At 40.3% G+C, this 13559-nt stretch overlaps 1 protein-coding gene across 50 annotated transcripts in view; it reads left to right on the plus strand.

Annotated features, from left to right (window-relative positions):
• Window positions 1-13559, plus strand: part of TTN (titin) — a 263454-nt gene that overhangs the window by 66329 nt on the left and 183566 nt on the right. For all 50 annotated transcript variants that reach the window (XM_057503886.1, XM_057503834.1, XM_057503857.1 and 47 more), the window contains 23 exons: window positions 1731-2294; window positions 2831-3112; window positions 3214-3492; window positions 3935-4213; window positions 4312-4590; window positions 4707-4994; window positions 5107-5385; window positions 5482-5763; window positions 5859-6137; window positions 6249-6527; window positions 6628-6906; window positions 7030-7317; window positions 7443-7721; window positions 7860-8141; window positions 8242-8520; window positions 8640-8918; window positions 9031-9309; window positions 9416-9703; window positions 9942-10220; window positions 10445-10726; window positions 11769-12047; window positions 12169-12450; window positions 13260-13538. In XM_057503886.1, coding sequence (XP_057359869.1) covers window positions 1731-2294; window positions 2831-3112; window positions 3214-3492; window positions 3935-4213; window positions 4312-4590; window positions 4707-4994; window positions 5107-5385; window positions 5482-5763; window positions 5859-6137; window positions 6249-6527; window positions 6628-6906; window positions 7030-7317; window positions 7443-7721; window positions 7860-8141; window positions 8242-8520; window positions 8640-8918; window positions 9031-9309; window positions 9416-9703; window positions 9942-10220; window positions 10445-10726; window positions 11769-12047; window positions 12169-12450; window positions 13260-13538 — 6744 coding nt within the window. The remainder of the gene's footprint in view (window positions 1-1730; window positions 2295-2830; window positions 3113-3213; window positions 3493-3934; window positions 4214-4311; window positions 4591-4706; window positions 4995-5106; window positions 5386-5481; window positions 5764-5858; window positions 6138-6248; window positions 6528-6627; window positions 6907-7029; window positions 7318-7442; window positions 7722-7859; window positions 8142-8241; window positions 8521-8639; window positions 8919-9030; window positions 9310-9415; window positions 9704-9941; window positions 10221-10444; window positions 10727-11768; window positions 12048-12168; window positions 12451-13259; window positions 13539-13559) is intronic.

The following is a 13559-nucleotide window of genomic DNA, read 5'->3' on the forward strand; positions in this document are numbered from 1 at the left end:
CAGTCCCATTTCATAGTATTGCCTGTTTTGCTTTTCGTACAGGTGCAGAATGCACTTGTCCTGCCAACTGGAGAACCCAATAGCCAAAGTGGTAACGTGGGGAGTAGGAACTGCAGAACTGATATAGACAGGCAATCATTACTGGCAGACATATTTCTAACAGCAGCTAAAGAAAATATAAAAATAATTTATTATCTTGAGAACCATGTCAAGGAAGCAGATGAGCAATGGTTCCTGAAACTTTGGTTTGGGGATTTTTGTTTTTGTTTTGTTCTCTTTCTTTTTTTTAAATAACTAGCTTATTGCAAATGTCTTGGATAACTACTAGTGGCCTGGCTTGGCTCTGAGTATAAAAACCTTCAGGACATTTAGTGCTCCTAGAAAATAATGATGTCCAAATGTGTTTAATAATTTGGAACCAGTTAACCAATTGAGAAGAGAATTACAAACTGAAAAAAGCCAGAGCATAAGACTCAAGTCAAAGAAATCCTGCTGAAACAGGGGCCTAGGAAGGAACTACTAGCATTCTCACCCTAGGCTTTATTACTAAGTTAAAAATAAGAGCAACTACACAAATGCTGTTCTCTATTTCCTAATTGACATACAGGATGACTTTTGAGCAATTCACACTCATCACATGTTAGAATTCCCTCAGTAGCAAAAAATTAGTAGCTCTCTGCTTTTCTCTCTCTCTCTCTTTCTTCCTTGTTCTTTTGCTTTGTTCTTCCCAAGGGGACTGTAGGTGTGAACTGTGGTTTGAGGTCGGGGCTAGCGATGCCAGGTTGCCGAGAGAAGCCATGCGCTAAATGCAGGATGGGACTGGTCCCTGGTCTTCTTCATGGACAGTGTGAGGGACAGGCACTACAGCCCCTCATGGACGTGGGGAGCTCAGGGTTCTCTGTAGCTTCCTCTCCTCCACAACTCTTTACATATCAGAAAATCTGAAACCCAGGCCCATGGAGACCCACCCAGTGGTTTTCACTTTGTGATCAGTCTCCCTGCAACTAAGTACATGACATTATTTTTAATGGCACTTTGAAAATGTCTTTATCCAAATTAGGCCAAATTAGGAATAGTACTAATACCTGAGCATCAAATAATAAGAGAAAAGAAAGAGGGGGATTTTTTAAAAATCAAAAGGAGAGTTTCCTAAAGCTTGCTTCAAAATTCGGAATGGATACAGGAAGATACTGCTACAAATATTTTTAGGAGTTTGAAATGACTTGGAGGGTGGATTCCAAGTTAAGACATTTAAGGATTTGCTGATGGCTGATGTGAGGGTTAAAGAGACTTACAAAACTTCTCAATGTTATCATCACTTAATGCCCCTACTCTTCAGAAAAGTCAAATACATTCTTTTTAGCCATCCTTACGCAGTCTTCTAATTCGCAGAATTAAAGTACCAGCTGAATTACTTATCAGATAATTCAAACAATTAATGAACTACTAAAATGCACAAATCTTTGGCAATAGTTACTGTTGCCAACTGAAAGGACACTGGTTCTTTCCTTTGATGGACACCTGAAGGGGTATCTCACTTCTCTATAAAGAACACTCCCATCCCTTTCCTTCAACAAATCTTTTCATCCTATTAATGCATTACCCTATTTTAAGTTATGTCTTACATCTGTTTAAAGCTATAATTCATCTCTTCTCTTTCTTGGAATATATGATTATGGCAAGAGCATTGGTGGGGACAAAATATAATGTTGGGAAAATTTCTTTTGCAGAGGCATATTCACCAACCTTCTTCTCCAGACCTAAGTCCATTACAACTTTTGTGGGGAAGGCAGCCAAGTTCCTGTGCACAGTGTCAGGGACTCCTGTGATTGAGACCATTTGGCAGAAGGATGGTGCTGCACTCTCACCTTCCCCCAACCGCAAGATTTCAGATGTAGAAAACAAGCACATCTTAGAGCTCTCAAATCTTACAGTTCAGGATAGAGGAATTTACTCTTGTAAGGCTTCTAACAAGTTTGGAGCTGACATCTGCCAAGCTGAGTTGATCATAATCGACAAACCACACTTCATTAAGGAATTAGAACCAGTGCAATCAGCTATCAATAAGAAGATCCACCTTGAGTGCCAAGTAGACGAAGACAGAAAAGTCACAGTTACATGGAGCAAAGATGGACAAAAACTCCCCCCTGGGAAAGATTATAAGATCTATTTTGAAGATAAAATAGCATCAGTTGAGATCCCTCTGGCCAAACTACGAGATTCAGGAACCTATGTCTGCACAGCTTCCAACGAGGCTGGAAGCAGCTCCTCATCTGCAACTGTATCTATCAGAGGTAAGAAATATGCAGATACGATTTTTCACCTTCTTCTCTGAAAGGATGCCTCAGTAGAATAATTGTTGATGAGCCATGCCATTGGTGCATTTTGTTCTTAAAATAATTTCATCCAAGCAAACATTTTGATATGTGGAAATCCTGGCATTGTTTGATTTTATTGTTTTAGTCTTCCCCAGAATTCACTTACTTTCACTCTTTTAAAACCATCTGCCATTAACAAAGCTTGCTTAAGATTTCCTCTGAGAATTCCAAGTGTCTAGGCAACCCTTACCTATCTTGTATAAAATTGCTCTTTGTGTAAGTAGAGTTTGCTTGTTTTGTTTTGTTTTTGCTTGTTTATTTTTTTTTTTAATCAAGAGACTGGAAGGTGTTTTAGAATCTTGGAAAGCCGTTGAGTGTACCACAAACTTTCTGAAATTTCATGAAGATATTTTATGTGTGTTGTGTCTTTTGTTGTATTTGTCTACTTTTCTCTTGTGTAATTTATACTTCAGATATCTTTTCCTTTCTCTTTTTTTGTTAACTTCATGTAGAGCCACCATCCTTTGTGAAGAAGGTGGATCCCTCTTATTTAATGCTCCCAGGTGAATCAGCACGCCTCCACTGCAAGCTGAAAGGCTCACCTGTAATCCAGGTTACCTGGTTTAAAAATAACAAAGAACTTAATGAGAGTAACACCATCCGAATGTCTTTTGTCAATTCTGAGGCTATACTTGATATTACGGATGTAAAAGTTGACGACAGTGGGAATTACTCATGTGAAGCCATGAATGATGTTGGCAGTGATAGTTGCAGTTCTGAAATAGTTATCAAAGGTTTGTTTACTCAGTTACAGTCCACTGCTTTTCTGAAAAAAAGATTTTCTTTTTAATTGCTTGCAACACCTTACTTATACAATGCTTTAATGCTTTTGTAGAACCTCCTTCTTTCATCAAAACCCTTGAGCCTGCAGATATAGTGAGAGGAACAAACGCCCTTCTTCAGTGTGAAATTGCAGGCACTGGACCATTTGAAATTAGTTGGTTCAAAGATAAGAAGCAAATTCGAAGTAGTAAAAAGTACAGGTTGTTTGCTCAGAAGTCTCTTGTGGCTCTGGAGATCTTTTCTTTTAATAGTGCAGACGTTGGTGACTACGAATGTGTTGTTGCTAATGAAGTTGGGAAGTGTGGCTGCAGCGCAACACACTTATTAAAAGGTTAGTGGTTGAAAACCTGGTATCTCTTTTTTAAATTGGTAAAATAGCTTTCTTAACCCATGGAAAGAAAAGTGGTACTATCTCTTCTTCTCCTAACCTTTGAAAATATGTTTGGCCTTTGGCCTGACCTGGGACCATGGGGACAAAGTCAGTAACCTTTATCTAGTCTTTATCCTGAGACCAGTGTAAATATGTTATCTCTGATAACAAAAGTGAATTTCATAAGCTATTTTGCTAATTGATTGATAACCAGACATCTTTATGCTTCTTTCTCTTGGGTGGAAATGTAAATCTTAAATCTTATTTCTCCTTCTAATGAAGCAACATTATGGAATAGCAGTATGGGCAAGATAAATGTAATCGAGATAAAATGTTTTAATATATTTGGCATTGAAAGGGTTTGGGAATTGATTTGTTTTGGGTGCTCTCTTTCTTTAACTAGAACCACCAACCTTTGTAAAGAAAGTAGATGATTTCACTGCACTAGCAGGACAAACTGTGACCTTACAAGCTGCTGTGAGAGGGTCAGAACCCATTTCTGTCATGTGGATGAAAGGACAAGAGATCATTAAAGAAGACGGAAAAATCAAAATGAGCTTTTCCAATGGTGTTGCGGTCTTGATCATCCCTGATGTTCAGATTGGTTACAGTGACAAATACACATGCCTGGCTGAAAATGAAGCCGGAAGCCAAACTTCTGTTGGGGAATTAATAGTTAAAGGTTCGTGTAGGAACATTTTAATTTTGAATCAGTCTTTCCATTTAATGTGAAATCCTAATAACACATTTCAGAATCCTAACTATTTAATACTGTTCTAGAACCCGCCAAAATCATTGAGAGAGCAGAACTGATCCAGGTGACGGCAGGCGACCCAGCCACACTGGAGTACACAGTCACAGGCACCCCAGAGCTCAAGGCCAAATGGTACAAAGATGGGAGACCTCTTGTTGCCAGTAAAAAATATCGAATAAGCTTTAAAAATAATGTTGCCCAACTCAAGTTTTACTCAGCTGAGCTGCACGACAGTGGCCAGTACACGTTTGAGATTTCCAACGAAGTGGGCGGCAGCTCCTGTGAGACAACTGTTACCGTGTTAGGTCGGTATCCTTAGAAGCCTGGGCTACATATTCCTTTGAAACCACACAAGTGACAGAAAATAATGTTTTTTGGCTTTTCCATATTGATCTTTCTTCTGCTCTTGTGCCTCGAACAGATCGAGACATTGCTCCATTCTTCACCAAACCCCTACGCAACGTGGATAGCGTCGTTAGCAGTACCTGCAGACTGGACTGCAAAATCGCCGGCTCCCTCCCCATGAGGGTGTCCTGGTTTAAGGATGGTAAAGAAATAGCTGCTTCTGACAGATACAGAATAGCGTTTGTGGAAGGCACAGCCTCTTTGGAGATAAGCAGAGTAGACATGAACGACGCAGGGAAGTTCACTTGCAGAGCCACAAACTCCGTGGGAAGCAAAGACAGCAGTGGAGCCCTGGTTGTGCAAGGTTGGCTGGAGACTTTGCAGTTCCTTCCTATGAGAGATGATGTTCAAATTCTGTCTTTTCTTAGATTGTACCTCTTAACCCTTTGAAATTCTTTCTTATACCCCTTCTTCAGAACCACCCAGTTTTGTAATTAAACCTGCGTCAAAGGATGTTCTCCCCGGCTCGGCGGTCTGCCTGAAGAGCACCTTCCAAGGGTCTACTCCTCTCACAGTCAGATGGTTTAAGGGTGACAAAGAACTGGTTTCCAGTGGAAGCTGCTATATTACCAAAGAAGCTTTAGAAAGTTCCCTGGAACTGTATTCAGTAAAAACCTCCGATTCAGGCACATATACCTGTAAAGTCAGCAACGTCGCAGGAGGCGTGGAGTGCAGTGCAAACTTATTTGTGAAAGGTTTGCATTTGCTTTCTTGACGTCTCTGTGCTACCATTGTTATCAGTTATTCTTCTTTCTCATGTTTCTTAATAACTTCCTTCCTTGCTTCCACAGAACCTGCCAGATTTATTGAAAAATTAGAGCTATCACAACTGTTAAAGAAGGGAGATGACACCCAGCTAGCCTGCAAAGTAACTGGTACTCCTCCAATTAAAATAACATGGTTTGCAAATGATAGAGAAATTAAGGAGAGCAGCAAACACAAAATGTCTTTTGCGGAGTCCACTGCGGTTCTAAGACTTATAGATGTTGCCATCGAAGACAGTGGTGAATATATGTGTGAGGCACAAAACGAGGCTGGCAGTGACCACTGTGGTAGCATTTTAATAGTCAAAGGTTTGTGTTCACATTGCCCCTTCTGTTACCCAAGTGGTGGCCCAGAGCACAGACTCCTCCCCTATTAACTCAAAATAATTCCTTTTGCACTCTAGAGTCACCTTACTTTACCAAGGAATTTAAGCCAATTGAAGTGTTGAAGGAGTATGATGTCATGTTGCTGGCAGAGGTTGCAGGCACAGCTCCCTTTGAGATCACCTGGTTCAAAGACAGCACAATATTGAGAAGTGGTAGAAAGTATAAGACTTTCATTCAGGATCAGCTGGTCAGCCTGCAGATCCTCAAGTTTGTAGCAGCAGATGTTGGTGAATACCAGTGTCGGGTGACCAATGAGGTGGGAAGCAGCACCTGCAGCGCCAGGGTCACATTGAGAGGTTAGTGTCAGTTCAGATGATGGACTGGCTCTTCTGTTAGGGCAATACTTTTTTTTTTAAGCCAGCTTTGGTATAGAGCTGGTAATGATTGAGAATTCATTCTTCTATTAGAACCCCCAACCTTTGTAAAGAAGATCGAGAGCACCAGCTCCCTTCGAGGAGGCACAGCTGCCTTCCAAGCCACTCTGAAGGGCTCCTTACCAATTACAGTGACTTGGTTAAAAGACAACGATGAAATCACTGAAGACGATAATACAAGAATGACCTTTGAGAACAATGTGGCCAGTCTGTACCTCAGTGGCATTGAAGTCAAACATGATGGGAAGTATGTCTGTCAAGCCAAAAATGATGCAGGGATACAAAGATGTTCTGCACTGCTCTCAGTAAAAGGTTGGTTCTGAAAATTTGCCATGGGTTTTAGGAAAAAAATGCAGAAGCAAACCTTTTAGCATAGCAATTCACAACCATACCTATCCCTTTATTTCTACAGAACCTGCAACAATCATAGAGGAGGCTGCATCTATAGATGTCACCCAAGGAGACCCAGCCACTTTGCAGGTTAAATTTTCAGGGACTAAGGAGATTACAGCCAGATGGTTTAAAGATGGCCAAGAACTGACCCTGGGCCAAAAATATAAAATCAGTGTCACTGACACAGTCTCTATACTGAAGATTACTTCTACAGAAAAGAGAGACAGTGGAGAATATATTTTTGAGGTCCAAAATGATGTTGGGAGAAGCAGCTGTAAGGCTAGAATTAATGTATTAGGTTGGTATGATTTTTCTATGGAGAAGAACTGGGCATTTCTATGCTCCATTTCTTTGATTTTAGAAAACATATCAATTGGTGGATTGACCTAACATTTTTTTCTTTGGCTCTTTCATTGCATAGATCTTATCATACCTCCCTCATTCACCAAAAAACTGAAGAAGATGGACAGCATTAAAGGGTCTTTTATTGACTTAGAATGTATAGTGGCTGGGTCACATCCAATAAGCATCCAATGGTTCAAAGATGACCAAGAAATATCAGCTAGTGAAAAATACAAATTCTCTTTTCATGACAATACTGCCTTCTTGGAAATCAGTCAGCTGGAAGGTGCAGACAGCGGGACATACACTTGCTCTGCCACCAACAAGGCAGGACACAACCAATGCAGTGGCCATCTGATGGTCAAAGGTCGGCAACCTCTATTTCCACCTATCAAGAACTTATTGTTCTCCTGTTTCTTTGTTCTTGCCTTTATTGCTCAGTTCTAAATTAAGCCTCCCTTTTTCCTTTTGCTTCTTTTTCTTTTGCCCCAGAACCCCCTTACTTTGTGGAAAAGCCACAGTCACACGATGTCAATCCCAATACAAGGGTTCAGTTAAAGGCTCTTGTGGGTGGCACTGCGCCCATGGCAATCAAATGGTTTAAAGATAACAAGGAGTTGCACACAGGAGCAGCTCGCTCAGTCTGGAAGGATGACACCTCCACCATTCTAGAACTCTTTTCAGCCAAAGCTGCTGATACTGGGACCTACATCTGCCATTTAAGCAATGATGTTGGCACAGCAACCAGCAAAGCCACTCTCTTTGTAAAAGGTCTGGTCTCTACATCCCCTCACTTATTTGCTTGTCTGTATTTTCTTGGGGGGAGGGAAGAGGCTTAAGAAAACAATTTTGCTCATTGGCCTTCATTTTAAAAAATGTTCAACATCACACTTCTTTGCCTGTCTTTAGAACCTCCTCAATTCATTAAGAAGCCTAGCCCGGTGTTGGTGCTGAGGAATGGACAGTCTACGACCTTTGAATGCCAAATAACAGGCACCCCCGAAATCCGAGTTTCTTGGTATCTGGACGGGAATGAAATAACAGCCATTAAGAAACATGGCATCTCCTTCGTCGATGGTTTAGCCACTTTCCAAATTTCTGGTGCCAGGGTAGAAAATAGCGGGACTTACGTTTGTGAGGCTCGGAATGACGCCGGCACGGCCAGCTGCAGCATTGAATTAAAAGTGAAAGGTTCGTTACTGGATCTGCTGTTCATTTTGTCTGGGCTGCTAGCTAGGCCTGCAGTCTTCCCTTGAGTAAGCTAGTCTCTGTTTTCCCTTTGAATCTTCAGAACCTCCCACCTTTGTCAGGGAACTAAAGCCCGTGGAAGTAGTGAGAGATAGTGACGTGGAGCTGGAGTGTGAAGTTACGGGAACATCTCCGTTTGAAGTCACTTGGCTGAAGAATAACAGGGAAATTCGAAGCAGCAAAAAGTATATCCTGACTGACAGAGTGTCAGTGTTTAACCTGAGCATAACCAGATGCGACCCTTCAGACACTGGCGAATACCAGTGCATCATAGCCAACGAAAGCGGCAGCTGCTCCTGCAGTTCCAGAGTGTCCCTGAAAGGTCAGTTGTACACACAGGAAGCAGGCTAGCAAAGAACATTTTCTTAATGCCCTTTAATTTTATGGTTCTAGGCAGGCATTCCAATATACTTCCTTTCACACTGTCTAATTTAATCACAGAGCCTCCATCATTCACTAAGAAGATAGAAAACGTCACTACTGTTCTGAAAAGTGCTGCCACCTTTCAGAGCACCGTGGTGGGCTCTCCCCCCATTTCTGTGACCTGGCTAAAGGATGATCAGATTCTTAATGAAGACGACAATGTTCATATTTCTTTTGTGAACAACGTGGCCACACTTCAGATCAGAACTGTGGATAATGGACACAGCGGGAGATACACCTGTCAAGCCAAGAACGAGTCAGGAGTTGAGAGGTGTTATGCTTTCCTTTTAGTGCAAGGTGTGTAAGCCATTCCCTTTCAGAGTTAGCCTGTCAAGACAACCTTGTCATCATGCCTTATTTTCAGTGGAATCTTCAATGCAACTCATCCACATTTTAATTCTTACTACAGAACCTGCTCAAATCGTAGAGAAAGCTAAATCTGTTGATGTTACGGAGAAAGACCCAGTGACCCTGGAGTGTGTTGTGGCCGGAACACCAGAACTCAAAGTGAAATGGCTTAAAGACGGGAAACAAATTGTGCCCAGTAGATATTTTTCAATGAGTTTTGAAAATAATGTGGCCAGTTTTAGGATTCGGTCAGTAATGAAGCAGGACTCCGGTCAGTATACTTTCAAAGTGGAAAATGACTTTGGAAGCAGTAGCTGTGACGCCTACCTGAGAGTACTAGGTTTGTATCTTGGCCTCAGTTGGCTTCCCTTATTTGTATTATTGAAGTCCTTTCTTAACAAATGGCAACATATTAATGTATATGTTTTGCCATTTACATTGGACAGATGAAAATATCCCTCCATCATTCACCAAAAAGTTAACTAAAATGGATAAAATTCTGGGCTCTTCTGTTCATATGGAATGCAAGGTTTTTGGCTCACTTCCAATTAGTGCTCAGTGGTTCAAAGATGGAAAAGAAATATCTACAAGTGCAAAATACAGACTTGTCTGCCATGAGAACACCGTGTCACTGGGAGTTAATAATCTGGAATTAGAAGACACTGCAAATTACACATGCAGGGTCTCCAACGTTGCAGGGGACGATGCATGCAGTGGCATCTTAACTGTGAAAGGTTAGAGTTTCTTTACCTCTTCTTGATTCTCCTTTGTGATTTCTTTTTAAATTTATCACTTTTACCTCGCATCCCTTACAGAAAGAAGTCTCAATAATTCTCTTGAGATACATATTCATTGAATTCAAGAAATTTTCAGTCATTACCTCGTTTCAGAAATGTTGTTATGTGCATAAAACTGTCAAAATAATTCAACTACAAGAAATTTAATTAAATGTATTTCCCTTAAAATCTATAGAACCACCAAGCTTCTTAGTGAAACCTGAGCGCCAACAAGCCATACCTGAGTCTACAGTGGAATTTAAAGCAGTTCTAAAAGGAACGCCACCATTTAAAATAAAGTGGCTTAAGGATGATGTGGAACTTGTCTCTGGACCTAAATGTTTCATTGGCTTGGAAGGGTCAACCAGCTTCTTAAATCTCTACTCAGTGGATGCTTCCAAGACTGGAGAGTATACTTGCCACGTTACCAATGATGTTGGTAGTGACTCTTGTACTGCAATGCTGCTCATGACAGGTGTGCGAGTCTGGCTGTTTCATGGATCTGTCTGACCTGTAGCTCCCATGCTTTCTGTAATCTGACACAAAGCATCTACCCAATCAAGAAAATGGCCTTCTTTCTAACACAGTACACTGTATTGGCCAAATTGCCCATGTTTTTTCTTTCCCACATACTGCTTAATTTAACTTTTGTTATTTACATCTGTTCCCTCATAATCTCCTTTTTCCTTCACACACTAGAACCACCAAGGTTTGTAAAGAAATTAGAAGCATCCAGAACAGTGAAAGCAGGTGACTCAGCACGACTTGAATGCAAGATAACTGGGTCCCCAGAAATCAGAGTTGTGTGGTACAGAAATGAGCACGAGCTCCCAGCCAGTGATAAATACAGAATGACTTTCATTGACTCAGTGGCCGTCATACAGATGAACAATCTTGGTACTGAGGACAGTGGGGATTTCATCTGTGAAGCTCAGAATCCTGCTGGCAGCACAAGCTGCAGCACCAAGGTTATAGTAAAAGGTAGAAATCTCTGTCTTCTGTTCTCTGTCTTTTGAAACCTATCCTCTCCCTGCCAGCAATCATAGCTCTTTATTCATTTGCTCCATCTTAGCCCCCATTTGAGGTCATAGAATATTTTCCCAAACTAGTATTATTTCCCTTTTTAGATGTCATTTCTTCTCAAGATTTGCTTCCATGTAGCAAATCATTCTGGGATCATTTTCCTGTTATTCCAACGCCATAATTCTGATCACAACACATTAGCCAAGCAATTCCAATTTGATGTTTCAAACACACACACACAAAACTCAAAGTAGGCATTTTTAAATTAATTTTTGCCTTTAATCAACTTATAAATATATGATCATCCTCACTATAATCTTTATCACTGACAGCAAGGAATATTTACTACATACACACAAGGTGCAAACAATACAGGTTTTAACCTTACATTTAAAATAGGACAATTATACATTTTACTCTCTCAAGAATCAGTTCCTATTTTTTTTTAATTATGTCACTCTCCCCTGGTGAAAATAGTGCTAGTATTTTCTTCCACTTTCTAGTATTTTTTGTCACAAAGCCCAATTTTGTCATGTTGTGAGGCAATTATTGCAATAGCCATTTGTTGCATAAGCTGTAGATCACAGATGGTATGAAGACTTCTGCGCATCTCAGTTGTAGAGCATATACAAAACTTTCCCTGAAGTCAGGATTCCACACCTCATGCAAATAATACTGATTATACTTGGATTTGGGGAGAGTTGCTTTGTTTTTGCAATTTTTGCATCAATCTTTATAGTCCAAGATAAATTATGAGCTGGGGAGTAGACAGAATGTTGAATGTTCAGTAAGGACATCTAGGGTCTAGTCCAGGTTCCCTTCCAATAAAGTTGAGTGATTTTATAAAGGCTAATGACCACTCTGAAGCTGTTATTCCTTCTTACTGAAGTCATAGTAGTATCTACTCATTATAGTATCTTGACTCTTTTTTCCATTTAGAAACAAAAACATTGTATGAAATTAAAGAGCCCAATTCATGAGAAATTCCTGTTTTTTACAGAACCACCAGTTTTCAGCAGCTTCCCTTCTGTAGTAGAAACCCTTAAAAATACTGAAGTTAGTCTTGAATGTGAACTTTCGGGAACACCACCATTTGAGGTGGTATGGTACAAAGACAAGCGGCAACTCCGAAGTAGCAAGAAATATAAGATCGCATCCAAATATTTCCACGCAAGCATTCACATTCTCGATGTCGACACTTCGGACATTGGCGACTACCACTGCAAGGCACAGAACCAAGTGGGAAGTGATACTTGCATTTGTACAGTAAAATTAAAAGGTAAGCGTATTTCACGCACATGGCAAAGATGGCAGGAATGTGCAAAATGCTTATTTCTTTTTCTCTCTTGCATTATCTGGACAATCTTTTCAACATCCTCCATCCATCTTTCCCCATTCAGAACCACCAAGATTTGTCTCCAAACTGAACAGCCTCACCGTTGTAGCTGGCGAGCCCGCTGAGTTGCAAGCATCCATAGAAGGCGCACAGCCTATTTCTGTCCAGTGGCTTAAAGAGAAGGAAGAAGTGATTAGAGAAAGTGAAAACATCAGAATTACATTTGTGGAAAATGTTGCAACTCTGCACTTTGCAAAAGCAGAACCAGCTAATGCTGGGAAGTACATTTGCCAAATCAAGAACGATGGCGGAATGAGGGAGAACCTGGCCACACTGACTGTGTTAGGTTGGTACAGTATGATACAACAGTTCCTGACAGAAAGTGGTGCCAAATGCTGAGATGAGTTACTTATAGTTACTGGTAGAATCTCCATTTCTGAATTTTTTAAAACTATATTGATCCTCACCTATTTGAAAGGTTTAGGGAAAAGGACCTAATCAATCTTTCAAGCATTCTTTTCTGTTTGTGTAATCCTAACAGAAACTAGTCATCCATTTTTTTTCACCTTTTATTTTAAGCCATCCACTATTTATTTACTACTTTTCTTGATGGATTAGCAGATACAACCATGATAATCTTTTGCTTTAGCATGAAAAGTATTGGGGGCCCAGCATATGCTATGAGGAAATTTTGTTTCCAAAGTACTAGTTATTAAACCTGAGAAGAAATCCAAAGATCAAAATTTGATGGGAAACACTTGGATTTTCATCTTTGGGCATATTAAATTTCAATTTAGCAATTGTTCAGATAACAACTTTTAAAAGCCTGTTTTTAGCAACATAAAACAGAGCAAAAATACTGAGCAATTCATAATAACATGTAGCTTTTGCTCTAAAGAGGGTCAAGGACAAATCAATATACACTGTCTAACATACATTGTCTGATTTATTTGGGAAGTCAACTAATGAACAGAATTCTTAATAGTATCTCCTATAATTTCATGATGGTGTGTAATTATGGAATCATGTTTTAAGGTCTAGAGAGAAACCCCTAACAAAACCATATCATTGCAAGAAACAATCATAGTGAATTTAATAGCTAAGACATAGTAAAGACAGCAGAATTTGACACGTGGCTGTCACATTTTATTTCAGAGCCTGCAGTCATTGTTGAGAAGGCAGGACCAATGACAGTGGCTGTAGGAGAAACATGCATTCTGGAGTGTAAGGTGGCTGGTACTCCTGAACTCTCAGTTGAATGGTACAAAGATGGAAAGCTGTTGACCAGCAGCCAGAAACACAAATTTAGCTTCTACAACAAAACCTCTTCCTTAAAGATTCTCTCTGTGGAAAAGCACGATGCAGGCACATACACCTTCCAGGTTCAAAATAACGTTGGAAAAAGCAGCTGTACAGCCGTGGTCGATGTTTCAGGTCAGTCCTGATGTGTACCCC

Source organism: Manis pentadactyla, chromosome 6 (assembly GCF_030020395.1).
Source record: "Manis pentadactyla isolate mManPen7 chromosome 6, mManPen7.hap1, whole genome shotgun sequence".
Taxonomy (NCBI): domain Eukaryota; kingdom Metazoa; phylum Chordata; class Mammalia; order Pholidota; family Manidae; genus Manis; species Manis pentadactyla.